Here is a 27,037-nt window from a genome sequence, read left to right as displayed (position 1 = left end):
AGGTCATGTAGGGCAGTTCCACGTGTACTTCCGGCTCGAAATCTTGCCACGTCGATAGACTTTCGCTGTATGTCTTTTTACACGCGGAAGCATTTTTTTCCAGCTCGGTCGAGTTTTTCTCTGTCACGATCGACGGAGTCTGCCGGAGTAGTCGGCGACACGAAGGAGTGCCATCTGGTACTCATTGTGTATACGTACCGGTCTTTACTCAAACTTCAGACGAACCAGAGATTGGGAAGTCGTCCCGTCGGTGGCCATAAAGGCCCCAGAAGATGCCGCCTTGACCGCGAATGAAAAAACAAATCAAAATAAGATTGGGTTTATCTGTCCCAAATATGTCCCTGATCGTGCTTACCGAGTTGTGTCATCGACTGAGCCACTCTCCATGCTTCAGCGGTGACGGAACGCGACTTACCTGAAGGGAAAAAGACGCCTTATAGAACCGCCCTTTTGGTTGCATGCATGTTTGGGTGGCCGAAAATTTCTCTGCCCTGTATTTTTACAGAATGCCAGCGTTCGTTCAGGGTTGGCTCTTGGAAAGTTGCTGTCAGTTAAAGATAGGAATATTTTTTTCAAGTACAATCGGCACGGAATGAAACCCGAACGCCAGAACGCGTGGCCGTTGATACAGGCTGCTCCACCTGGAGGGCCCATGAGAACTAATGAAAATGCGCCGGGGTGCGAGGGTGCGGGTCCTACTAAGGTGAGCTCGACCCTCGCGCGGCGCGTCTGGGAGTTCCGTGTTTCGCCGGTGGCGCGCTGTAAGCGCCGTCACATCCGATACAAAAAGCACTGTCACTCGCTTTGTGTATTGAATGCCCAGCGATATCCCTTCAGAGCTGTCACTCATTACCGCTTTGTGTATCGCAAGGGCGAAATGAAAGGTGAAACATTTCGTGCACGGAAGACCCGTAGTGCTTGATGACGTGTCACCGGAACATCGGGCCACGCGCGGTTTCTGAGAAATAGTGAAACGTCATAAACGCGAAATAAAAATTCGTTTGTTCGCATGACCATACTCTTTATGAAAAAAATACTACAACAGACTGACGTGGATGCCTCGGTTTTTATGAGCAATGCGCATGTTTTCGTGCGAGGTTATCAGTCGATTCTTAAAAAGCGAGGAATTGCTTGTTGACGCTCTCTTCGGTAACCACCGATATGCCAGGCGTATCCATTCCAGAGCGGAATAACTTCACCACCCTGTCTGGGCAAAACCTATCGCAAAGAGCTATAGCCAGGTTAAGCGGCCGCCCAGTGTCGAACGGGCGACATGAGGCGACAGTGCGGCGACACGAAAACACCCTGAGTGACGGCGCTCACAGCGCGCCACCGGCGAAACGCGGAAGTCCCAGACGCGCCGCGCGAAGGTCGAGCACATCTTAGCAGGACCCGCACCCTCGAACCCCGGGCGCATTTTCATTAGTTCTCAGGGGCCCACCAGGTGGAGCAGCCTGTGTCGATGGCGACGTGTTCCGGCGTTCGGGTTTCATTCCGTGCCGATTGTACATTAGAAATTAATTTTTCACATTGCCATTAAAAAAAAAAAAAGTGAGGGAAGAAATTGAAGTTTGCAATCTGCTCAAGGATTGCAGCATCCTGATTTTTCTTACATCCTACAGAAGTGTTTTGTTCCCTCCCTCCGTCTTTTTCTTCTTTTGTTTTAGCCCCTGTGGATTACCAAGGTTTTTACAGTTTTAGAAGAAGAGGGGTATATATTTCTTTCAAGGTTTTTGAAACTTTTTTTTCAGAAAGCAAGCAAATTTTTGCAGGCTTTTTTAAAGGAAGAAACTTCTCTGTGGGCATTCTCCTTTTAGTGCTGGGACTAGTAGTCTGTGCCCTAGCAGCAGTAATTGCCCTTTCATATTAGTGGCTCTGCTTTTGAAAGCCTATGCTTTGACTATCACTAGACAGTAGTTACAAGTCTCTTTCTGCTGTTCACCGATTGGCTGCTGAAATATAAGTTATAAGGGACTGAATATTTCAATCTATTTTCCAAATGTATTTTCGTCTTTGAGGATCCGGTTGAGGAAGAGAATGACAGTAGATAAGAGGCAGTGTTTGACAGGAGGTAAGGTCTTGCTCGTTGAAACTGGTTTATGCATATGAGAACACACTTCTATACCTGAGACAAACTGTAAATTTTTGTGCCAGTTTTTTTTTTATGCACTATTGCAGCGGTTTTTTAATGGGGTTCCGCGGAGCTGTTGGGGTTCGCCAAGCCATTGCCTTAACCTTCAAACCTTTGAACCTTAACCTTCGAGCCTTAACCCTGGCTAAGGTTAGCTACCGCTTGTCATACAGGGTACAGCCGTTACCCTATCCATTCATTTATTCTTTTACTTGATGATTCTCACTTCTGTCTATAACAGTGAAGGATGCCCTTTTTACACTGCAATTGGTTGTCTTATTTTATAACCCCCCCCTCCCCCCTTCCCTTTCCCCCGCTGGCATAGGGTCCCTCATCACTTTGGCAGTTTCCCAACACCTCCATGCTTGAGAACCACTGCACCATTGTATAGTTTTTCTCCTTGGTATTCCAATCTGCATATAGCTAAACTGAAGGTTTTTCACTATTTACCAGGTCACGTTTATGCACTATCTATACATCCACTTGTAACGTTGTCAGGATTAGTTTTAACCCACAGTAAAAGAATGACGCTTAAAAAGTTATACAAATATACATACTGTAAAACTTTATTTTCGCGGCCCCCATTTTTCGCGAACTGGACACAGAGGTCATAATCGCAGCCACTGAATATCGCGAATTCCAGACGCCCGCATTGAAACTCTTAAAGATCAAAATTTTCGCGTGCCCTTACATTTCGCGAATTTCGGAATACGCAAAAATTAAGGGCTTGCAAACTTATAGGGTTTTGCAGTATATGCAGTTTGGAAGTGTTCCAAGGCTATCGGATGCATGGTGCAAGTGTGCCAGTGTGCACGGTTGCCAGGTTGGGCTATAAATAGCCCAGTTGGGCTACTTTTTTTGTTGTTTGTGGTAAAATCTGCAGGTTGGCTATCTGGCTATTTGGCTATTATTGGGCTATTTCATACTCGAGATTCAAGCAATCTTAACCCTTTAACGCCGACTTTATTTTTCAGTCGACTAAAAAAATATGTTTTTGCGGGAATGTGGTGCTTAAGGTGCTCTTAAAAAGATACAAACATTGTGAATTGTGACGGGTACCCTATTTGGCTAAAAGAGGTATGTCGCGAATTCGCGACAGCAGGCCACGAAGTCAATAATTTCACCACGCCATCTGAATAAAATTTATTTTTTTTCACCGATAATATTAGCGTAGTAAAAAAAAAGTCTCGAAAGGAGTGGAACAAAATTTTGCTTATTGCGTTCCCAGAACAAACAAGCCGCGCAGAAAGCACCTGGCTTTTACTTTATGGCTGATGGAAATCAAAGAAGCAGTTAGTGTTCTTGTTGAGGCAAAGATGTGCGTTGCATTTGCTGCACATTACGTTGGTATGTCCCCTGCAACCAGGTTTCTTGCACTGCTGTCTCGTGTCTTTGACAACCGGCCAATGTCCTGTGCTGTCCGTGCGGACGTCCTCGTTGGGGATGTGGCTCGTGGGTCCTCGTCGCTTCTTCATTTCGAGTTGAGCTTGAAGAGAGCCGGACGGTCGTCCCCGCTTCCTTGAGGAGAGGTCCTTTCCTTGTTTGCAGAGGGCTTCCGCAATTCCAAGCCGGAATTTCAGCAGGTCTCTCTGCTTATTCTTTGGAACGCCCAGTGACTGACAGTCTCGTCGGTAGAGGAGCCAGCTCACAACAATCACCATGTCCAAAAAGTGAAAAAAAAGCTTGAGGTAAAATTTTTTTGACCTCAACTGGATCCGATAATATGCTATCAGTGCATCAAGGAGATCAACACCTCCCATGTACTTGTTGTACGTAACCACTGCGCTAGGACACTCAACCTGGACAGACTTCTTTTCACGCCTATCCCACCTCATGACAGTGGAGACGGGCTGTGCACCGGCAAAGGTACTTGCGGTGGTCACCGATCGGTTGTTGTACCACTTGACAACGATCACCTTCTGGTTATCCACCACTGCCTCGTACTCTTCTGCACTTCCTTGTCCTCTCTTGCGGAGTTCTGTGTCCGAGGCCATTTTGCAACCCTGTAGTCGATTTGCACGCACAGTACCAAGGGCATATATGCCTCTTTGTGCCAAAGTCACGAGAAGCTTCAGAGACGTGAACCAGTTGTCAAAGTACAGAAGGTGGCCCAGTTGAGGCTGCACGCACTGAGCCAGTTTTATGACGATGTTACCACTTGCCCCGATGTCAGGAAAACCCGGCACTTGATCAATGTGGCCAGTGTACACGTCAAAAGAGTGTACAACACCCCTGGAGTCACAAAGAATGAATATTTTGTAACCCCACTTGTGAGGCTTCTTGGGGAGGTATTGCTTTATGCTGGAGTGCCCTTTGAAGGGAACCATCTGTTCGTCCACACAGAGGCATTGTTCCTGAGGAATCTCCTCGAATTTCGGGAGCAGCATCTCGAGAAGCGGGCGAATCTTGAACAGTCTATCCTTCGGGGAGCTGTCGGCTGGTGGCATGCTGAGGTTGTCGTTGAAGTGCAGCGATGATTTGATCTCCTCCCACCTGTCGCGCGTCATAATATCGGCCACAACTGGTAGTCTGCATTCAGCTGACCAGTACAAACGAGATCGTGGTAGCTGGAAGATCGACATGTAGACAGTGCAGCCTAGAAACTGCTCAAGTTCCACCCGGGACAAGGCTAGAGGCTTATTCGGGTTTTGCTGTACGGCATAAAGATTGCTCTGCTGCACAATTAGATTGAACACGTTGTCGTCGAAGAATCCCTGGAAGTACTCGATTGGGGACCTGACGGCCTCGCTCTCATGCGCAGCGCCTTTCCACTGAGGAACATCATTACTCAGAGATGAAGATGTTTTTGACCAGTGCACTGGCCGATTCACTCCTTTCGAGGAAGCTGGCACCGATTCTTCTTCTTCTTCACTTTCTTCGCTTGTGTCATGATCGGGGGGTGCGTTGAACTGTTGGGGAGGGTTGTAGTCCGCATCCTCATTGTCAGTGTCACTTAGGCAGCTGTCGTCGCTTCCGTCTTCGGGTGGTAAACGCGTCCTACACGGAATTTTCTTCTTCCCATAGAAGAAGCGAGCTTCCATGACCTACAATATACAAAGTATGGCTCATTGAAACTAAGTGGTAAGCCAGAAATATTTTTTTGTTTTAGATTAGCCAAACTGCGAATTGCAAATCACTGAATGCCGAGTGTCGCGAATTCGCGACAAAGCGAACAGAACATCTTATTTTCTGAAAGACCTCAGTATTAAAAGGATGCGTGCTTTGTACAGTTAGTTGGGACCACATTTAAGCTAGAAACAATTTTAAAACGACAACTTACCTCTCGATTACGCTAGAAGGACAGCTGGGAATTCGAAAACCACGTGCTCTGAAATCTTGTCCACCGGCAAAAGTTGTTTACGGCGCAAAGTACACCGGGCGGCCGACAGATGGCGCAAGCATACCATGGCGCTTCGGTAGGTACGTCGCGATTTCGCGACAGTCGGCGCGGGGCTCATAGATGACGGAAAGATTTTATACAGTGGACTAAGTGGTATGTCGCGAATTCGCGACATACGTCCTTAAAGGGTTAAAGCAGTTGGTTTCAAAGTCGCATTAAACAGGATTTTTTCAAGCCAGGTAGAAAACGGAGATCAACTCAAAAGGGCAGGAAAAGAGGCCATCCAAATCACAAGCGTGAAAACACAAGAGGTAGGACCCCAGTGGTGTCGGTCGCGGAGACATAATGACTTTTACCTAAAATAAAATGTCCCCCCCCCCAAAAAAAAAAAAAAAAATTACTAGGTTTTTTTTATTGCAAAAATAAACAATGCATTGCCAAATGCTCATTTCTGCCAAATAACTAGGGTTCCGTGTTTTCGAATAAATCCGAAAAAATCGGAAAAACACTCGCCGGTAAATTTTCCGTCAATATGGATTCTTCCAAAAAAAAAACTCGAAATTCTGAGGTCACAACGACAAAATGGAAAGCAAAAAATTCGGTGTTTTACAGCTAGGCTTTGAAAGAGCATAGGGTCAGTGGCCCTGAGGAGATCCGACTTGGATTTCCTTTGAAATCTAGAACTGCTGACAAGAGCGGTTTGCCTTTTAGCACGTCGAGGTTCCGTCAGGACAAGGGGTCGTGATACCCGGACTTGATCATTTTGTTTTTGAATTCTTAATATATAAGAGCTCTGTATCATAAACTCAGAATTTGAAAGAATTGGGAATCTAGCAAAAATAAAAACTCGGATAAACACCTTCCGAATTTCACGACAAATAGGTAAACTCGGAAAACACAAATTCCAAGTTATAAGTGATTTTCTATAAAATTTAATGGGAAAATGGCGGCAGGTTTTTGAATACATGTAGATCTATGGCGTTAGAAATTGAGAACGGGTGAAAATGGGCCCCATTTTTCTATTGAAATTTTCAGAGTGTCACTTAAAAGTTTTGAATACAATATCGGTTTGTGCTGAAACTTTGGCACCTGGTTCGGACCTTTAGCGCTAGCTTTGGGCGGAGAATCAGTGTTCAGCGATGCATAGCTTTTTTCGCAATGAAAAACACCCTGTAAACATTTCTTAGGGGACATGCTGTACCACCCTCTGGGTGCGTTTTAATTCTGCAGTGTTGTACCCATGCCCCGCCATTGGTCCTGGAAACTAGCAATGTTTGGTATTTTTGCATACTTCGGTAAATACCTGTATTATGTCATGTATTCTATGTCATCAGTGTTCCAAGGGGGTGTTTCTAATACCATGTATGAAGTTGTATATTTTGGGCTATTTGTATAGCCCGGATTAAGCTATTTATGAACTATATTTCACAAAAATTTGCCGGGTAAATCTGCGAGCACCTGGCAACCCTGCCAGCGTCTTCTTTCCCTGTAAGGGGCTATGTACAAGCGGTGGCGAAACAGCCGATCACGAAGGTGAATGTGTGATCCAGCCTTTATGGTCAGAGTTTATCCTTCCCGTCATAGTTTTATTAGTGAAAATAATTACCTTTAAAGTAGGCCCTCTTAATTTTGCTTTTACAGGTAACGGAGAGAGCAGAACGTACGGTGGCTCCGGAGATGAACCTGCGTTGGATCGCGGCAAGGTCATGGACCAAGTCTTGGACCTCGGACTGTCAGAGTGCCTGCTGAGGAAACTGAGGCCTTCTGAGGACATTCTCACTTCCGAAGAAACTCCTGGTTGTGGTCTGACTCCCGCAACGCTCGTGACAACAGAGTCGATGCTTGGATACGTGTCCGAAAGGCTGCCTCGCGAACCCTGCGGGGCCATCCTTTTTGACGAGACGCAATCCCTTTTAGACGATTTACTCGCTGCAGCTGATTCCACGCATCGTGACATGGACTGTTACTAAATACATCTTTCTCCCGTCGTCTTTTAATCGGGTTTTTTTTTTTTTTTTTTTTACCAAAAGATGTTTCCCCATGGTCAGGTTTTGTTTTCGAAGGAGTAGTATGAAGGAAGGGTCACTGTACGGGTGTTTTCTTAAATACCTTGCTAGCCCGTGGAGTGCTCGCAAACTATTCAGGTTTCGAAGCATCAAACAGAAACATTGAAGAGGAAAGGCGATCCCATTTCTTTCATTTGATTTCGTTTTAGCACGTCCGCTTCCACAATGTTCCAGCGGTTTCGGATTCCGAACCGAAGGTATTTTACAGAGCTTCCCCATTGAATTGTAAGCTCTCACGTTCTGAATGCAATTTTGATAGTTCCAGTTGCTACTACCGTCAAGGCGGCCGACCTGTGAATTGACCATCTCGCATGCATCACGTGCACGGGGGGTCTTAATTTCAATGCCATAAATAGCCCGAGCAAAGTGAAACACCTTGCAAATGTAACGCCTGTGCTTTGCCACAGAGATAACAAATAGCAACAGCTCCCGTGGTACGTGCGGTTTCGAGTCTAGGCGGGCACCTCCAAATCTATAATCGCTGCCACACAACTTGCCCTTTGCTGGGACAAAATATACACCAGGACACACAAGGGAACAACCAGAAAAGGATGAAGGGATTCCCTTTTCAACAAACGAAAAAGGTAACAGCTTGTATCTGTAGCTGCTATCTTTTCTTGTTGGTTGGGGGGGGGGCGTCCTTTTTTTTCCTGGTTGTTCCTTTGTGTCCTGGTGTATTGTGTTCTACCTAAGGACAAGTTGTCTGGTTGACAGTGATAACCCCCACACTCCCCTTGTTTTTTTTTTTAAGGCACCCCCTTAATTCGCAATGACCACGCTATTCTCAATCCCCCCCCCCTAAAAATTTAGACACCCCACCCCTAATTTAAATTCCTGGGGAAACGCCTGGTGGTTGGTGACCTTGTGGCTTTGTGTATATAAGGAGGTGGGACTGAATAAATCTTTCAGCTGCGTTTGAGACGTCTCTTCCCTGTTTTTATCACTTTCATGTTTAAGTTTTTATTTCATACTTCAGTCTCGGGTTAAGTCACAACATGGTAAACATCTACTAGCTCTCCTGTCTTTAGCCATTTTTTCAATACTGTAATATTCTGAGTCATTGCCCGCCCCCCTGACGCCTGAAATTCATAAAAAAAAAAAAAAAAAGTAGGGTGGGTCATGTTTCGGTGGGTAAAAGACACATACACGACTTGATTATTTAATTGTCTTCATTTAATTCTTAGTGACTGAAGTGATCGTTGCCCTATGGTCACTTATGGGCAAGTTTTAAACCCAATTTTTTGCGGCATACCTCGAGGACAGTTTATTTCGACTGAGTCCAGTATCCTTATCCGCATCGCGGAAGCGAAAGAAGGTTAGATCGGCGCGTTCTGCCCTCAGCCTCGTCATAGCGCACTCATAGCTAAGTCGGTGACCGTAGATAAGAAGGCATCAGGACCTCACTATCTAATAATGCCAAGAAAGACTGCTTACGCGGATGAGCAGAAGGGCCAATCAAACAGCGCAAAAAGCGAAACGTCATGGCGTGCTCTCTGCAGTTGATAGGACCATAGAGTTATTATAATGTACGCTAGAGGTTCAACTGGCGCTAGTGTCTATGCGACTTCCGTGACGCAAATTGAAGCAGACAGCAACCAGTCTACTTTTCCAGTCTTCCCGTGTATTCCTATGGGAAAGCGCGCGTGCATTTTGTCTCCGCCAGAAAATAACACGGAACACTTTGGTTATTTGGGTCGTACCGAATAGCATGTACCTTGATTAACACTGTAAAAGTGTAATTGCTTTAGTTAGCGCATTTTTCTTCATCAGTGACCGATGTTTAACTTCGCTACATTTCAGTCCCAAACGTGTGTTCCGCAGCAGGCGTGTAAAAACAAGCGACGATTCGAAGCAAAATTACAATCGAAAGGAATGTAGAGTGTGTTCAAGGCTCGCCAGCAATCCGGTGACGCTTATATATTGATAATATGCCAGTCCTGTCACTATATAAAAATGACCCCGTCGTGCATGAGCGGATAAAAACGTTCAAAACGTAGAGAATAAAGTCCGTGGACTATAAAAGTTGTCTCTTCGTATTGTTTTCTCTGCCGGGCAGCTTTTATCGGGCAATTGTTCTCAAAGATTTCGAGCGTGCGAGTGATATTTTGAACGTAGAAAAAGCAGCTTCGCTCAGAGCAGAAAGAATAAAACGGTACTTACTTATTTAAAATAGGAATATATTACGTGGCCTTCAATTAATTGTGATCGTATATGCACGTGTAGTATACTGATCCGGTGTTACTGCGTAGTTCTTGCCGTCTTTCTTAAGTTCCAGATGTTCTTCGTTCGTTTGGCACGTATGTCCCCCACGCTGAAAAGCGCCGACGTCGTGTTCGCGCTAACAGTGTCCGACAGTGCACATAAATACACGTACGAAGCTGTTTTAGCACCGTTTTTAATGCGATGAATTTGAAAGAAAAACACCGTAACTGACCAATTATTTCGTCGGCCTGACTGAGAAATGTTCCAAGCTACCTAGTACGTACGAATTATTCGGGATATTTGCTTTTATGATCGAGCGCAGAGAGAAAATGCACTCACTTTTTCCCATAGAAATGCATTACCGGAAGTCAATTTTAGACTGGTTGCTGTCTGCTTCAATTTGCGTCAGCACACTAGCGCCACTTGAACCTCTAGCGTACATTATAATAACTCTATGGATAGGACCAGCCGGTATTAGCAGTGTCTCTGTGCGCTCCTCCGGCGGCGGAAACATGTAGGCACCCTAGTCCTATCAAGAGCAGAGAGCACGCCATGACGCTGCGCTTTTTGCGCTTTTCGATTCGGCCGCGCTCGGACCGAAGCTGAAGCGAAGTATAGAGAAACGAGAAAATAGAAAAACCATGCAAGCGGAACGAGCGGGTGAGCCTGCGAAAGAAGCGACGAAGAGCGATGCAGGGAAATCGGGAAAGGCCCGGCCAAAATATTTGGCCCGACGCCAAATACTTTGGCGTCGGGCCAAGTTGAGCGCCTTGTCAATCACAAGGAGCAGGCAGGCTCTTGCGCAACTTTCTTGTTTTGTGCATACATGCGTGCGTTTGTGCGCGACGTGCTATCAATGCGGGTTGAGGCGTGTGTGTTGCTGCGTGACGTGGGACGGCACCACGCACACGGAGCTCGAAATGGGACGTTTTATAAACGTCTATGTGCGGCGTTCCAGCAAATCTTTATTTACACGTTGGCTTTGTCTCAAACATGCACCTTACCACACGCGGTCGCTGTGTTTTCGGGAGAATGAGCGAGTTCGCGGCGATTTCGGTGGAGTCGGAATTTGACCTTGCACGCCGCGGTTACATTCCAGGATATGGAACGTTCGCTGACCTCGCGATATTCATCGTATTCATCGTATTCACGCTCGCCGAGGTTTTTAGTTGTACATGACATACGAGAGTCCAACCACCTAGAACACAGTTTGAGGATCGAAATTCGATTTCTTTCCCCCCGAAAACCGCCGATCGAGAGCTGGCCCGCTGGCCGGTTTGAGTCGCGCTCACTCTCTTCGTGGTCAACCAAATTTAATCAAAGTCATCGGTCATCGAAGGCACACACACAATATTAGAAATAGAAAAGAAATACAATACTCATTTTTTTTTTTTTTTTTTTTTGTGGCTTCTAAAAAACTGCACATGTGTTGTTTGGGAAGAAAAAAAGTATCCCAGGCCACGTGACTTCCGCCACGACGTTGCAAAGGAGCAGACCACTGTGGAGCAGACGACGCTCAGATAGGGGGTCGCGATCAGCCAATCAGTGCTCGGTGTTCTGACGTCACCGCTACTTCCTTTCTCATGCGCAGAACACGATAATGAGCCCACTTGCGAGGCGTATATTTCTTCTTCCTCCCCAGTCCAGTTTCGGTTTCGAGCTGTTGTGTTTTTTGACTTTATTAAAAATATACATGACGCTGTGGCAAAATATTGATTGGGTAGCCTTCTGACACTTTAATGAATCGCCTGGCAAAGAATAAAAAATAAATTTTGGGGGTGTGTCGGTGTTCCTTCCCGATCTTTTTTTAATGCGAAAGCATTAACTGTTCCCTGGAGGAGCGAACCGGCGTTTTCAGCTCTTGAAGCAGCGCCAAACTGCACCTAAAGTACAGAGGCTAGAAAGGGTTTCCTAGTGTCGTCAACGCGGCCGAGGAGCGGCAATATTTTGCGATGACGCGGGCAGGTGGCGCTGCTGCCTGCAGGCGCGCTGTCGCTTGGCGGTAGACGCGCAATTTTCAACGGGAGACGCGTCTCCGGATGTAAATGTGTGGCTGTTGTAGCGCTCGCTGTCGTTTAATCTTCACGCACGCATATATACATATATATATATATATAGAGAGAGAGATATATAAAGACCACATCTCTACGAGTCTTGCAAAACCTCTCTGCTTCGGCGGGCGTTCTCCGCAGCGCGCTTGAGACAGACCGCGCGGAGCGGTACGGTCAAAAGAGAAGCGCTTGAGTGGTTTCATCTGCTGCACGCGCTCGCCTTTTATGTAAGAAAGGTTGGAAGTAAATCGCTAAAATGAGATGATGACGAGAGTGTGTGCAACATGACATTTATTTTACTAATCGACCGTTGCAGACGCCAGCAAGCGCAGCGCGTGTAACAAACAACCCCTTCATCTCCTCATTGCTCGGGAAACGAATTAAAGGTATATTCTCGCAAGCAAAGGAAAAGAGCATACAAACTTGCGAATTATCCACAAAAAACATCACAAAGCTAAATGTCTATTCCAGGTCTTTGTTCGCAAAAAATTTATTTGGTGTGCTCTGCCTCTCCAGTACCGCAGTCCGATCCTCACCGGCATCACCTCATTTTGAGCAATTTTTGCTTCTCCCTTTGGGAATCTCGATCCTTGTTAACAGCCTTAGCAAAGAAATGCATCCTGGTCAGAGCATAGAATTTGATGACATTTGCTGTGACCAAGCGCCCATGCTCACTGCAGCCAACCTCCTGCAGTGCATGCCCCTGAAGGAAGCGCAGGAAACAGATCATGCTCTTAGCATGGAGCTTGTTTCTGGTAAAGAAAACAGTGAAGGCGTTTTCCAGTCTGGTTACCAGTGCCTCCAGTGGTTTCGAAGGGTACAGCAAACCCCCATGATCGAATTCTCTCGTCAATGAGGCGTTGCCATTGCACTCAGCCTGCAGGGGCAGGACACTCAAGCAAGATGCACATTCTGGGCACGGGAATTTTTTGAGAAACTTGCGGACAACGTAACCCGCTACGTAATATATCAGCCGACTGTCACTTCTTTTCTCGACACAGACGTGGTGGTCAATCAGGCTACTGTGCACTTTTAGCACAACTGCGGCATGAGCCAGACTTCCCTCGTCCAACAGTTCATCGACGAGTGCTGTTACACGAGCAGCCTTTTCTTTTCCAGCATCAGATGGCTGCAAAAGTGCAGTTACAAGCTCAGCTGGCGAGTTTCCATTCTTTGGTGGTCTTGCAAGGCTGTAGAAAGTTAGGTTGTTAATAATGACCAAAAACTGCTCAGGGGAGGGGTGGTCATTACATCCAAAGGATTGTCGCACAATCCCAAAGATGTTTTCTAGTTTATCTTGACTAAGGTTTGCAGTCAACAAGTACTTGTAGTGCACTGAGGTAATCAGATAGTCCAGAAGTGACAGTGTGCTCTGTAGAGTCACACGGAGTCCAAGGGCAGTCCCTGCGCTTAGGAATCCACCACCGTGTTGGGCAGCATACTCTTCCCATTCACTTAAGAAGGCAATGAACTTTTTCAAAAACTGGGCACTTCCTGACTGGGCTCGAAGGCCCTTAGACGGGACCCTGGATGACATCACGAAAATCAACATCTCCATCAGCTTCACAAACTGCTCTGTTGGCTCCGTTGTTCTGAACCTTCTTTCCAAGTCACCTCTATAAAAGAAAAGCCCTTTCAACACCTCTTGACTGAACAGTTGAAAAGCCAAATTCACACGCATTTTTTCAAACGCGTTCGGTTGTACATGTGCCTGTGTTATGTGTGGCATCACTTTCAGTGTCAATGCTTCCTTGTCCCTTTTCCATGCCTCTTTGATGACATCAACATGAGCATGACCACATGGAATCTGTACGCCTTTTGAGACAAAAGTATTCCGCACGCATTTGATCAGATGAGGAAAATCAGATGAGGAAAATCAGAGATGAAGTGTAGGCTCCTTGCTGTGTCGACAGGATGGGGAACCTTGCAGGTGATTTCCTTAGACGAAGCTGCACAAGTAAGGAATATCTGTGAATAACAGGAGATAAGCAAGAAAAGCCTTTCACTGTGATTCTGGGATGGAAATTATCCACCTTTGATGCCGAGCAGCTTCCAGAGACAGCGATTCCAGGGAGCACCATCACTTGTCCAGAAATCGACGAAGAGGCCGGAATTTTCAGCCAGTATCGTAGCCTCCAGGAGAATCTTCGAGAGGACAGGCGCCTTTACATTGCCTCTGGAAGCAAAGACTCCGAGGATTTGTGTCCACTTTCCTGCAAAAATAAGATGTTTCACTGTGAGAAATATAAAAATGTAAATCACGGCTTAGGCATCACTGAAGTAAATATGTTGTAAATGACATCACAAACTTCACTAGGTGGACTAGGCTCTAGGATGTACAACAACCAAAAAAGGCGTACAATTGTATTGCCGTCACGACATACTTATTTAAATTAACTTGCCTTTAAAGGGTTGAAATACTACGACGAGGCCGTGGTCACTCAGTGCTGTCTCGTTGCTATCCTCCATGAAAGGACCGAGGTCAACGAAGCCACTCAGTTCGCCAGATGCCGTCACATTGATGTTCTCGGAGAGCTTAATCTCGTCATACACAAGACCACCATGGCGGCTGAACTCGTCCATGTCTCGTGTTTTCTTTTCCAAAGCTGAAAACACACTAGTGTTGAAACCAAACGCGCTTTTAAATCCCTGCATGTGTTTGTCCAGGCATGATTTGCTCGGCAAGGCAAGAATCTTGTGTCTTCTAACATACTCGTAGAGTTGGGGGCTTCTCATGCGCATCAAAATGCACTCCAGGACCCACTGCATGTCGTACGCCATGCCTCGGCTTGATTTTCTGGATGCCGCATCAAAACAGGTTCTTACAGCAAGACGCTGCTTTGGTGGGAGGCTCCTGATTTTCTCCTCCAAAACTGAGCTGGAAATTGTTTCTGTGACTGTTCGAAGCTTTGCAACACTTTCTTGGGCTTTTTCTAGCCTTTTTTTCGCCCGGAACAGCTGAAGGGACTTCCTGGCAATCCGTTGCTGAAATGTCGTTCGACGTTTCTTCTTGAGCCTGTACGTCTGGTTTTGGATGAGCTTTTTTGTGTATTTGCATCGTAAACAAGCTCTCCCGTCAGGTGTTGTCACACAGCAGTTTTTTGCGAAGTGCATGGAACCAAACTGGACACACTGACCAGCTGCCACTGGCTCAAGTTCACAGCCTGGGCAAAGAAGCAATTGTTCGGCCTTTTTCAATGCCCCAAGGGCGTCATCTCGTCTACTTACACAAATTTCTTCGACTTTGATGCCTCGGCAATATATGGCGCAAAGGTATGCGCTCCCCTGTGCAGCGGTGGCTTCGGCACATGCCGAGAACGTAACGTGCTTTATGACACGCACATCGTCTGATTCCATCCTGGCGTGCCATCCAAAGCACAGTGCCGTTGGATCGTTCGATAAAATGATTCTGCTGCAATACATCGAGGGTGGCAGAATGTCGCTGAACGGGTGCGTCTCCGGCGCTGGTTCTGTACAGGCATTTCCAGGATCACAGTCATGCGTGGATCCGCTTGCAGCCCTGCGTTTCACTGGTGGGGTACCACGGTCAGCGAGGTTCCTTTCTTTCCTCTTTTTGGGGACAGGCCTTGTCAGATACGAGGGGGCGTCGGGGAATATCGTAGGGACGGCGTCGTCGGTGAGCACTGGCCGTTCGCGGTCCAGCTCGACGAGCTCGCCATTGATGACGTGCTTGAAAGTTTTTTCTATGTAGCGTTCATCAAAGTGACGGGAACACACGACACAGGTTTCGTCGAGAACTTTGTCTTCTCGCTTGATGTTCCTCGCCCATTCTTGCCGACGAAGGGGGTCGACTGGAGCCCGGAACAACGATACTTTTTCTGCAGCCGATTTGTAGCCGCCTTTGCACAACGGCACGAAGCAGGTCCTACCTTTCTTCGCCGGCATGATCAGATGCATCCAACACACTGACGCATGACACACCGTTGGTCTTTCGTTGTGCACCGCGATGTAATCCACAGATCCGCACAAACAACAAAGGAAGACCCTCGGACGGCTCGGTTCAGTCACACGGAAAAATGTGCTTCCGCCATTTTCGCCCGGGCCGCCTACGGGGAGAATAGCGCGCCTGCTGGACGCAGCGCCACCTGCGCGCGTCATCCAAACCGGTTTCTCCGTGGCCGCTTGAAAGAGCGTACGCTCGGGACACTAGGAAACCCTTTCTAGCAGTGCTTTCTAGCCTCTGTACCTAAAGTCCTTGGAGCGAAGCCTGCAGTCTGTGCTAGCGAAAGGAAGAATAAACCCCCCCGAGCCGTATGAACCCCCCCAGAGCTCTGAACCCCCCCAGAGCCGTGAACCCCCCTTGCTTGGCGCGCACCCTAGTTTTAAAGGACACATGCAAAGGAAAAAAAAAAAAAAACATTTTTTTTAAACAGCTTGGATGGAAAAAGGATATCATAAAACAATTTTACAACCAAACAAAAATTTTTAGAACTATATTTACGGCGCTATACGAAGTTGTAGTTGGCGCCGGCGGGCGCCGCGGAAAAGTGGCCCTTGTTGCCCTTGACGGCCTTGACGGGCCCATATTTCTCACGTGGTGCGTGCGCTCTTCTAGAAGCTTCCTATGGCCTCTGAAAGTAACTTATTCATCTTTGTTTGAAGTATAACAAAAAAACTAAAATGAATAAGTAACTTTTAGAGCCCAAAGGCAACTCCTGAAAAACCGCAAGCAGACGTGATAGACCTGTATGCCGGTCAGACGACGGCGGCGGCGCCCCGAAGCAGACGAATTTGTGCGGCGGCGGCGACGGCGGCGTAGAGAAACGCGTTGAAGTGGCGTTCGCACAACACTCAGCGTGCGGCGGCGGCGCAGCGCGGCGGCGCGCGGACCTACCACGTGACCAGCGGCGGCTCCCGCGAGCGCCAACTACAAATTCGTATAGCACCGTAAATATAGCTCTAAAATTTTTTTTCATCGTTGTATAATCGTTTTATGACATCCTTTTTCCATCTAAGCTGTCTAAAAAAATGTTTTTTTCTTAAGGCACGCCACTCCATGGCGCCGCCTCATGCATCTACCTCGTCGGCGGCTGCAAAAACCCGCGGAACACTGCGACGTTCAATTGGACATTGAGGCTTTCGCATTCACAGCTAATACGAAGTGCTAGGGTGTCCTCAGACTTTTTAGGGACGAAGCTCCTTAGGGTCTAGCCTTGTCCGTCCGTCCGTCCGGCCGGCCGGCGGGACTCACAAGAAAGAAAAAAAAAAAAATGTTTGCGCAGTCGACAGGGTTCAAACCTGTGCGGGGAGACCCCATTGGATTTCTAGTCCATCGCCTTAACCACTCGGCCACAACCGCGGGACCAGTAGGGAGCTTTGAGATGTGGTAGTAACTCAAGAGCTGGGGTTTCTGTCATGGATGAAACGTTGCATGTAGCCGCTCAACGTCTATACATGAGAGGGCGCTGCGGTCAAATGCGTATATAATCGCGTTAAACCTTGCATGCATTGGCTCAACGTTTATAGACGAAAGGGCGCTGCGGTCAAATGCTCAAGTGCGTATATAACCACATTCCATACCACACATTCATACCAACGCAACCCGGAACTCAGCACTACCTATGAACAAAAAAAAAAAAAAAAACGGTTTTATTAGCATTATTTATGAACAATAAATTCAGTATCATCAGCACCACCAGAGCTTCGCCCCAATCAACATCATTCACCACGTGGAGATGCGGTCATTTTTATTCAGCGTTCGAACGAGCATTCAATATAAGCAAAACAAAGTTTCATTTTGTTACCTCCATCGTTTTCCTTTCGCACGCATGTACACCGACTTCGGGGTCGCGGAAACCAGGGTGGAAATGCATGAACAAAGTAGTGTCTTTTCCTCCTTCGTTTTACTTTGTCACGGACCAGGGCCGTACCCAGAAAAAATTTCGGGGGGGGGGGGGTCAGAACCCCCTAACCTCCCCCCCCCCCCCCCCCCCTGGTTACGGCCCTGTCACGGACTTCCTGCAACCGCAAGGTCCGCGGCCGCGTCATTCGGGTAGGATGAATTTTCGCGGATCGCAAGGTCCGCTTTGGGGTGTTTGTAGGGGTGGGCGATCTCTCGGTGTTATTTTGGAAATCGATATTCGCCGAAAAAGTGGGTTGGGCGATGTCTCAAAATATTACGGTAAAGGTTTTGCTTTTTTTTTTTCTGTTTTGCTGGCGTGAGTTTTTCTAGCATTCATTTCACACCATCAAATTCCTTGTACCCAGCTTGTGTTCCGTCTTGTCCATAGTGACCAGCCGAATACTTTCGTTGCCGTGGAAAATGTGGCACTGCCAATGAACAAACCTCACTGCAACTTGTTTATAAAGACTTAGATTTGTCTATAGTGTTTTTTAGTGGAACCAAAACTGGTTAATTAGTTGGCTAATGAACTAAACAATTTCACTTCAGTTTTATTTTTGGTCTTTGGGGGCATAATGCAGTTGGAAAATTAACGCTCAACGGCAATACAGTCTAGCCGTAATGTGATATCTTGATTAAAAAGATTTGTAGTGGGCGCTGTGGGGAGAGAAACATATGCCCTTCACGTACACGACTGCAAGCCGAAACCCCTCCGCTCTGCGCTTGCGCCGGACTGGTAATGTTACTGGCGGCTTGGACATGCGAGTTCCACAGCCGGCGCAGAACGCGACGCGGGGGTGCGTTTTTACATTGCAAGCCTTGCGGCCGTCGCATGAGGGGAAGCTTTAGCGCACCACTGCTCCATGTGCGGCCAAACCTTTCTGAAATGTACTTATTTAGTGGTTTTTGATAACACTCAGGAAAGTTATCATCGGAACCATATCTTTATCCACTAATTCAAATGCTAATGAACAAATCTTAGTTAATTAGCCGACTTATTGGGACGATTATCCTCGTGTATATTACATCCCCTCGGTTGAATCTCGCATGCACAGACCACGACAAAAAAAATGACGTGGGCGCCTGCAGCATCTATTTCAGGGAAATTTGTCAACAAGAAAACATTTTTCTCTTTTTTTTTTTTTGCTTACACGTGTCTCTTCCGTTCACAATATCATTTCTTGTTTTGGCGATATTAGGCTAAGGTGGATGTCGGCTCATAGTGAAATTTTGTTTTTTCTCGATTATCTTTTAATCCAGGCAACGTCACCTTCTCAAGCTTTCGCCGTCTATCCCAATTGATAGCTTCACACTCTCACGGAGTTCGAGCTTTCTGCAATACATGTATCGGGACAACCTAGGTTTCTGCGATATATGCGTTTCGCTATCGGAGGTCCCATTTTGTTGATATTACATATGTAAAATTTTCTGTTTCTTTCTTCTTTTTCAATGCATGTTTTTGTTTTTGCATCCTGTATTTTGTATTGCTTGAACCCTTGCATCTGTGCACTGGTGCACCCTCCTGTAGGACCACGTGATGTTTAGGGGCACCGCAAAAGTACCAAATAAATAAAATAAAAAATAGTTTATTTATACGGGTGGCAAAACACAGGAAACCTCGGAAACTCCCTGTACATTATAAACTAAAAACAGACAGCCCCGCCGTTTATTTTAACCAAAATCAATGAAAAGGAGAAAGGCATTTTTCTTGAATAATAAAATTTTCAAAATACACGTGAATATATTTTTCATCTACAGCTTCTTTTTGTGCCGACCCGGTACACAACGGTCCCATCGTTTTGCGATACTGTTTCCTTTTTTCTGTTTTCTTTGTTCCTTCGGGACTTGCGTTATCTTTCTTGTCCGCATCGGGAAAGGTTTTCATTTATTCGGGTTACGCCTGCCTTTCCGGAGATTAGAGGATCCCGCTGTGGTAACTCGGACAAAGAGGCAGAAGACGAGATCTCGCGAAAAGACCGCGAGCGAGCTCGAGACAGAACACTGAGCGCGATTGACTGGACTGAGCCGACATGAAGCAAGCCCTAGGTTAGCCAGCGGCATACGTTTTTTTAATCATGTAAATAAAACCCCAGTTACTACAATTGGCGACGAGGGTGTTCCAGCCATCATCCGTGTGCATCAACGGCATAGGTAAAGCCCCTTCAACCCGAACGTCCACTGCTCTAGCACCCTGGCGGAAGCTACGACTGCTAGGACTTCAGGAAGGGACCCCGCCGACGCTGACACAAACCGGGTGAGGATGACCTACATCGGTAACGTTCCTGATTTCAACAAGTCAGAGCGATTCGATCTTTACATTGAGAGATTCGAACGCTGGCTCGCGGCTAATGAGGTTCCGGAAGGCAAGAAGGCAGACATTTTGCTTGCAACACTTCCTGCATTGACTTATGAGCTGCTTCGAGACCTCGTATCTCCAAGAACAACAACTGAATGTTCTTACGAGGACCTCAAACAAGTACTCATTCAACATTTTATGCCCAACCCCATCACGATTGCAGAACGATTTCGCTTCTACCGACGCAGTCAAGAGGAGGGCGAAACTCTCGCTGAGTTCATAGCCGCGCTAAAGAAGCTTGCTCATACTTGCGATTTCAAGGACTTCCTGAATGATGCCTTGAGAGACCGGTTCGTTTGTGGGCTGAGAGACGAGTATTACATCAACTGCCTGCTCATCGAGAGGACGCTGACTTTCAAGTCAGCATGCGATATCGCCTTAGGGTTAGAGCTCGCCAGAAGAGACGCTCGTCAGCTCACCCAGACGGCAGTTCCTCAAATTCAAGGAATTCAAAAAGTTCAAGTTCAAACGCGTTCAACAAAAAAAAAAAAAAGCTGGCGGCGCCAGGAGCGTCAAGTGCCTCTACGTCTAGCACCTGCTACCGTTGTGGCTACCATCACCTTCATCAGGACTGTCCTTTTAAGAAGGAAGTGTGCCATAACTGCGGGAAGAAGGGACACATTGCGCGAGTTTGCAAAAGCAAGACACGTGCGCAACACCAGATATCCAGCCAAGAAAGTCCCCAAGACGACTACGTCACACTGTATCCAGTTGATGGAGACACCAACAGTGTCGGCGACGGCATCGAAGTCCTGCTGCAAATTGCAGGAAATGCTGTAAAAATGCTGCTTGACACTGGGGCGGCTCTAACCATCATCTCCGAGAGGCAATACAACGAGTCGCTGCGCGGTTTGCCACTAGAACCCTCGACTCTTCGCCTCCGCTCGTACACCGGTGACGCCATTCCTGTCCTTGGAGAGGCACAAGTCCCGGTAACCTACGAAGATCAGACATTGACGCTTCCATTGGTGGTCGTCCACGGAGATCGACCACCTTTGCTGGGAAGAAACTGGCTGCGGCACATCCGCATCAACTGGTCCAACATCTTCTCACTGACAGAGTCTGCTGCTCGGAACGGACTAGACAGTCTGCTAGCCAAGCACAAGATGCTTTTCAGCGACCAACTGGGAACGGTGAAAGGAATCAAAGTAGCGATTCACGTCAAGCCCGAATGTGCCCCGATTTTCTTCAAACCTCGCCCCCTCCCATACGCCCTGCGTGAGGTGGTGGAGAAAGAGTTGGAGGCCCTTGAAAAACGCGGCACAATCACCAAAGTTGATAGAAGCAGCTGGGCGGCACCGATCGTGGTGGTCCCAAAAAAGGACAAGTCCGTTCGACTTTGTGGAGATTACAAGGTCACCGTGAACCGTTGCATTCAGCCGGAGACCTATCCACTACCAAGTGCGGAAGACTTGTTCGCGACGCTTGCGGGTGGCAAGTACTTCAGCAAGATAGACTTGACCAGTGCCTACCAACAGTTGGAACTAGAACCCAACTCGAAGGTTACACTACCATCACCACACACAAGGGTCTTTACCGGTACAATCGCCTACCTTTCGGAATATCCACAGCGCCGTCGATTTTCCAACGGTCCATGGATCAGATCCTGCAAGGACTGGAGCACGTAGTTTGCTATCTTGACGACATCTTGGTCACGTCAAGTACTCTGGAGGATCATCTTCAATTGTTGGACCGAGTTCTGGCTCGACTGACAGCAAACGGAATTCGGGCCAATCTTCGAAAATGCGAGTTCCTCAAGAGCAGCGTGGAATATCTCGGCTACAGAATCGACGCCCAAGGATTGCACCCAACCGAAAGTAAGGTGCAAGCCATCCAGAACGCGCCGTCGCCTTCCAACGTGATGGAACTGCGTTCATTTTTAGGCCTGTTAAACTATTACGGACGATTTTTGACGGGCCTTTCCACGATTTTGAAACCACTACGCCAACTTCTAGAGAAGGACAGCCGCTGGAAGTGGACGTCAGAATGTGAAAAAGCCTTCAAAGAGGCAAAAGAGAGCTTGCTGCGAAGCAAGTGGCTCATACATTACGACCCTAGCAAGCCGCTTTGCCTCGCCTGCGATGCATCTCCAAGCGGAGTGGGAGCAGTCATATCTCACATCATGCCAAACGGTGACGAAGTGCCAATTGCTTGCGCCTCTAGGACGCTCTCACCGAGTGAGCGCAACTACCCACAGATCGAACGAGAAGCACTTGGTATTGTGTTCGGTGTGAAGAAGTTCCATATGTACCTATACGGTCGGAAATTCACCCTTATTACAGATCATAAGCCTTTGACTGCGATCTTCAACACACAAACAGCAATTCCAAGCTTAGCCGCTCTACGAATGCAACGTTGGGCACTTACTCTCCTATCATACAACTATGACATCGTGTACCGGAAGTCCAAAGAACACGGCAATGCAGATGCACTGTCACGTTTGCCTTTAGACCTTGCTTCCAGTGACCCGGACGAAGACACGTCGGTACTTCAGGTCTCCAATGTGGAACTTCTCCCAGTCACGAGGCATCAAATCGCGGTGGAAACAAGGAGAGACCCGATCTTATCCAAAGTCCTGAACTTTACCCTAAATGGTTGGCCCACCTCCCTTCAAGATAAAAACCTGCGTACTTCGAAAAACGGGAGCAGCTCTCTACGGACCAAGGCTGTCTTCTATGGGGAAGCCGAGTCGTCGTACCATCGAATCTTAGAAAACGACTACTACATGAGCTGCACGAGAATCACCCAGGCGTCAGTCGCATGAAGGCCAAGGCACGAAACTATCTCTGGTGGCCAATTTTGGACCAAGACATTGAAGATTTCATTAAGCAGTGCTACGCCTGTGCATCCATGCAGAACCAACCAGCTGCTGCACCTCTACACCCGTGGTCTTGGGCGAGAAATCCGTGGGAGAGGATACATATAGATTACGCCGAGCTCGACAAGCAGCACTACCTGGTAGTAATGGACAGCTCCTCCAAGTGAATCGAAGTCCTGCCCACAAAAACGACTACAGCAGCACGCACCATTGAATTGTTGCGGAACCTCTTCGCGTCATATGGAGTGCCCTCTGAAGTTGTCTCGGATAACGGACCGCAGTTCATTTCTGCAGACTTCGGGAACTTCTTGCGAATGAACGGCGTGAAGCACATCCGTACACCCTTATACCATCCCGCTTCAAACGGCGCGGCTGAGCGAGCGGTGCAGACATTTAAGCGAGCATGGAAGAAAGACGCAGCTGCTGGAAACACACTCACAGAAACAGAGCACCAAAGGCTGGCCAGGTTTCTCCTGAACTATCGGAGCACTCCTCATAAAATCACAGAGAGAACACCGGCGGAACTGTTCCTCAAGCGGCCGCTTCGTACTCGCCTGGATTTAATCAAGCCAAGTGTGGAGCGGACTGTGACCAAGCACCAACGCCAGCAACAGTTGGCACACGACAAGTCACGACGATCACTTCGTTATTTTGATGTAGGAGATAAGGTCCTCGTGCGAGACGTGAGAGGGAACCAACCCTCTTGGTCTCCTGGAGTTATTGTTTCCCGAAGAGGGCCACTATGGTATCTAGTGGAGGTACGGGAACGTACAGTCTCCGTTCACTTGGACCATCTTTTGCGACTGGATGCTCAGTTACCAAGTCGTGAAACAACCTGCCCACCACCATAGATGCTCTTAGGCCCGGCTGCCACTCCTAGAGTGTCGACGGACTCAGCTGGAGACTTGCAGAGTTCATCGGGAAGAGCCCCACCTACAGTGGTACAGCCAGGCCCGGCAGGAGACGCAGCCACGCCTCCGACTGAACACTCAAACCGTTACCCTCAACGGATCCGGCGTCCCCCAGACAGACTTGGCGTGCCACCGAGCCTACCTGATGCTGGAGCTCCCGCTGGCACCTAAACGATTAAAGCGGGAGGAGTGTGGTAACCCGGACAAAGAGGTAGAAGACGAGATCTCGCGAAAAGACCGCGAGCGAGCTCGAGACAGAACACTGAGCGCGATTGACTGGACTGAGCCGACATGAAGCAAGCCCTAGGTTAGCCAGCGGCATACGTTTTTTTAATCATGTAAATAAAACCCCAGTTACTACACCCGCGACCACGTACCCTGTTTTCCTTCAACATAATCCCCCCCCCCCCCCCCTTTTTTTGTGTGTGTGATTTTGGTAAATACCGATTAACCCCGAAAACTGACCCCCGAACCCGTCTTATTCATTTCCGGGAAAACCTACAACACCCCGAACTGGAGCTGTCCTCGAATAACAAAAGAACCAAACTTCGCAGAAGAAAGTCTTCATCTGCAGAGCTTTTTTTTGTTCTGATCCAAAACACAGACCCATTGAACTGCCCACGAGTCTGCTTCAAATTTCACGGGAACCACGTCTCCATTGTCCTATTTCCTTCTGGGAACGTTTTTCGGGTGTTAGGGTCACGCACATGTTGTCTGGAAGTTGGAGGAATCCCATGTGCTCGTGAAAAGCCTAAAATTGGCACCAAAAATCACTCTATCCGTAGAAAAAAATACCCCCCCTCTCAAAATTGCACTTCCGAATTAAAAAAAAATAAATAAATAAAAAGCCTTTAAACCCAAAATTTTACCCATAAAACACAAACCTTTTTTGATCAACATTAAAATTAGAAAAAGAGACAGAAAAAAAAAAAAACCCGAATAGGTAAGCAGTAAATCCCGCAAAAAAACATAAACAAGAAGAACTGAACTTTTGAAGTCTAGAATTTATAGCCAAATTATTGGAATATATAGATTCCGGGAGTTCAAAAGTAGGGGAAAACATTGACCGCTCCATTGCACCGTAAGGTCAAAAGATGTTGGAAATCGATTTATGAGTGGTTTGGATTACTTTTTCACAATGACTCGTCCACCTCGAACTCGGAATGACGTGGGCTCGTAGCCATGAACTGCTGGCATAGCAGAATAAATCATTAATTGTTTACATGAAGCCGAACTTGGGGCCCTAAGAAGGTTTTGCTCGAAGGCGTTCGTGCCAGTGCACTTTTCTTCGGCGAACCACATAACTGTCAAAGTGCCAGACGTGAACCAAAGATGCTACGTATGAACCAACGAACCAACAGTGAAGCGTAAATCTGGCACTGGTTTGGCAATCTATAGGCCCAAAGTGGCCAGATGAAATCTGAGCAACCAGACCTGAACTCTCGGCACTGGTTCGGTCATATAGGTCCAGAGCAGACTTGTGCCTATCTCAAATATTCTACTCAAAATACTGTATTTCAAATACTTTTTGAAGTATCTCGGTATCTTGCAAGTATTTCTGATTGAGACTATTTGATACTGTATTTTAATTACATTTCAGAGTATCTTGTACTCATTATCTCAAATACATTTTTGACATTCCGCCATTTCTCGAGTTTTTCGCTATATGAAGTGACGTGGGCGTGGCACGAGCAAACTTGAACGTTCTTTCGAGCAACTAAATCCTGCTGCTAGCTTCGATAAGCTACGATGACTTAGATTAAGCTCGTGAAAACATTGCTTTTGTGCCGAGTGTGACTCACATTTCACCCCAAGTTCGTACGACGAAGGTTTTTCCTCTCGCCTTCCCATAGGCGCCTTTTCTTCCCAGGAGTTTCCCCCCGAAAATTCTCACACAAAAGGGGTGGTTTTACGGAATGATTGCCACACTGAGGCGCAAAGCAGAACGGGAAACGATCCAAGACAACAAGGCAGACTTCAGCGTCAAGAAAATAACAAATAGAAGAAAATTTAGGAGTGGACACAAAAAGAAGACTCCTTATTTGCTTGTTGTATATTTGACCCCGCTACGGCAAAACATCGAGGTTTCTTTTCTTTTTGTCGGCAGTCCGGCACTTACTGCACTCGCGAACACAGTCTGTAAGCGAACATCGATAACCATAGGACAGAACAGGAAACCAACTACGAGCTGGATGACCTCTCAAAATGCCAACAAAGCATCTCCCAACGTTGAGTGCCTTTCTGAACGCCAAATACTTAAAGAAGGCGCGACGAGTGCCGTGGCTATCAATGTGGACTCTCTTTGTTATCCATTCACTCATTTCCGTATCCCCAGCTCGTTTATAGATAGTGAACTCCCCTAATAGGGAATATGAATTGTAGTTAAACGATGCGTCTAAGGTCCGCCGCAGGACCTAATATTCAATGATGTCACTATTTGTAACTTTCAGCGATGGTGGTGGCGCGGTGTGAGAATCACGCTCCCTAGCTCCTGGATGATCGGCTTCCCAAGAAAGGTGCTTGCCTACACCTTCCTGGCGGGAGAAAAATGAAGTAAGGCTCTAATACTGCTCGTATAAAGGAAAACTAGAATTGATTACGCGTTGCAGACCCGCCTCTTCCTGCTGCTCTACGACGATAATTTTTTTTTTAGGCACCAGAGCTCCCCTTATAGGTAGAGTGTCTACTTTCCGGTGTTTATTTGTGAGAAAAATCGGCGGATGTTTTTCGGTGTTTATTTATTTTCGAAACACCGGTGCATTTCGGTGGAACGTCTCACGACGAGGCTAAAATCGGTGATTATTGGTGAAAAAAACATGCGATTGATCACAGACAGAGAGTTCCAATTTTATTCACATATTTCATACACTTCTTCTCGAGGAAGCATCTATTTCTCACACTTGGTCATTATAGTAGATGCAAGCATACTTCGAGAGGCTTGCATCCCTTCATCGCGGCACGTTCCTTGTGGTTCACAATCCGCAATTTTGAAAACGCACGCTCCACATTTGCGCTGGACACGGGAAATCCCAAAATGTCCAGCGAGGCTTGGGACAATAGTCGCCAGCCATGTAAATGAAGTTTCCAAAATAACACTGGATGAACGGTGCTAGTCACAGCATACTGGCAATAACAAAGAAACTCTGATTCTAGGTCACTCAGCTTGCGCTCGTCTCGGAGGACCAGCCGATAGATACTTCCATAAGGCACAAATCCCACTGGCAGCTCCAATTTTATGCACGGATTAACAATTTGCACGCGGAACCAGAACGATGATTAATCCATGAAATCTGTAGCGT

General features: G+C 47.1%; 1 protein-coding gene across 1 annotated transcript; it reads right to left on the bottom strand.

Moving 5' to 3' along the window:
• Window positions 1-3,396: 3,396 nt before the first annotated feature.
• LOC121833008 (piggyBac transposable element-derived protein 2-like) lies at window positions 3,397-5,172 on the bottom strand. The gene has a single exon (XM_042286042.1). The coding sequence runs from the start codon at window positions 5,170-5,172 to the stop codon at window positions 3,397-3,399; it is 1,776 nt and encodes a 591-aa protein (XP_042141976.1).
• Window positions 5,173-27,037: the final 21,865 nt, after the last annotated feature.

The sequence above is a fragment of the Ixodes scapularis genome, unplaced genomic scaffold (assembly GCF_016920785.2).
Source record: "Ixodes scapularis isolate PalLabHiFi unplaced genomic scaffold, ASM1692078v2 PGA_scaffold6__148_contigs__length_123643588, whole genome shotgun sequence".
Lineage (NCBI taxonomy): Eukaryota > Metazoa > Arthropoda > Arachnida > Ixodida > Ixodidae > Ixodes > Ixodes scapularis.
The sequence above is the reverse complement of the archived record's forward strand: the minus strand, read 5'-3'. Positions and strand labels throughout refer to the sequence as shown.

Coding starts and splice junctions, on each gene's coding strand:
- LOC121833008 (XM_042286042.1), bottom strand. CDS start 5,172: ATGGAAGCTCGCTTCTTCTATGGGAAGAAGAAAATTCCGTGTAGGACG.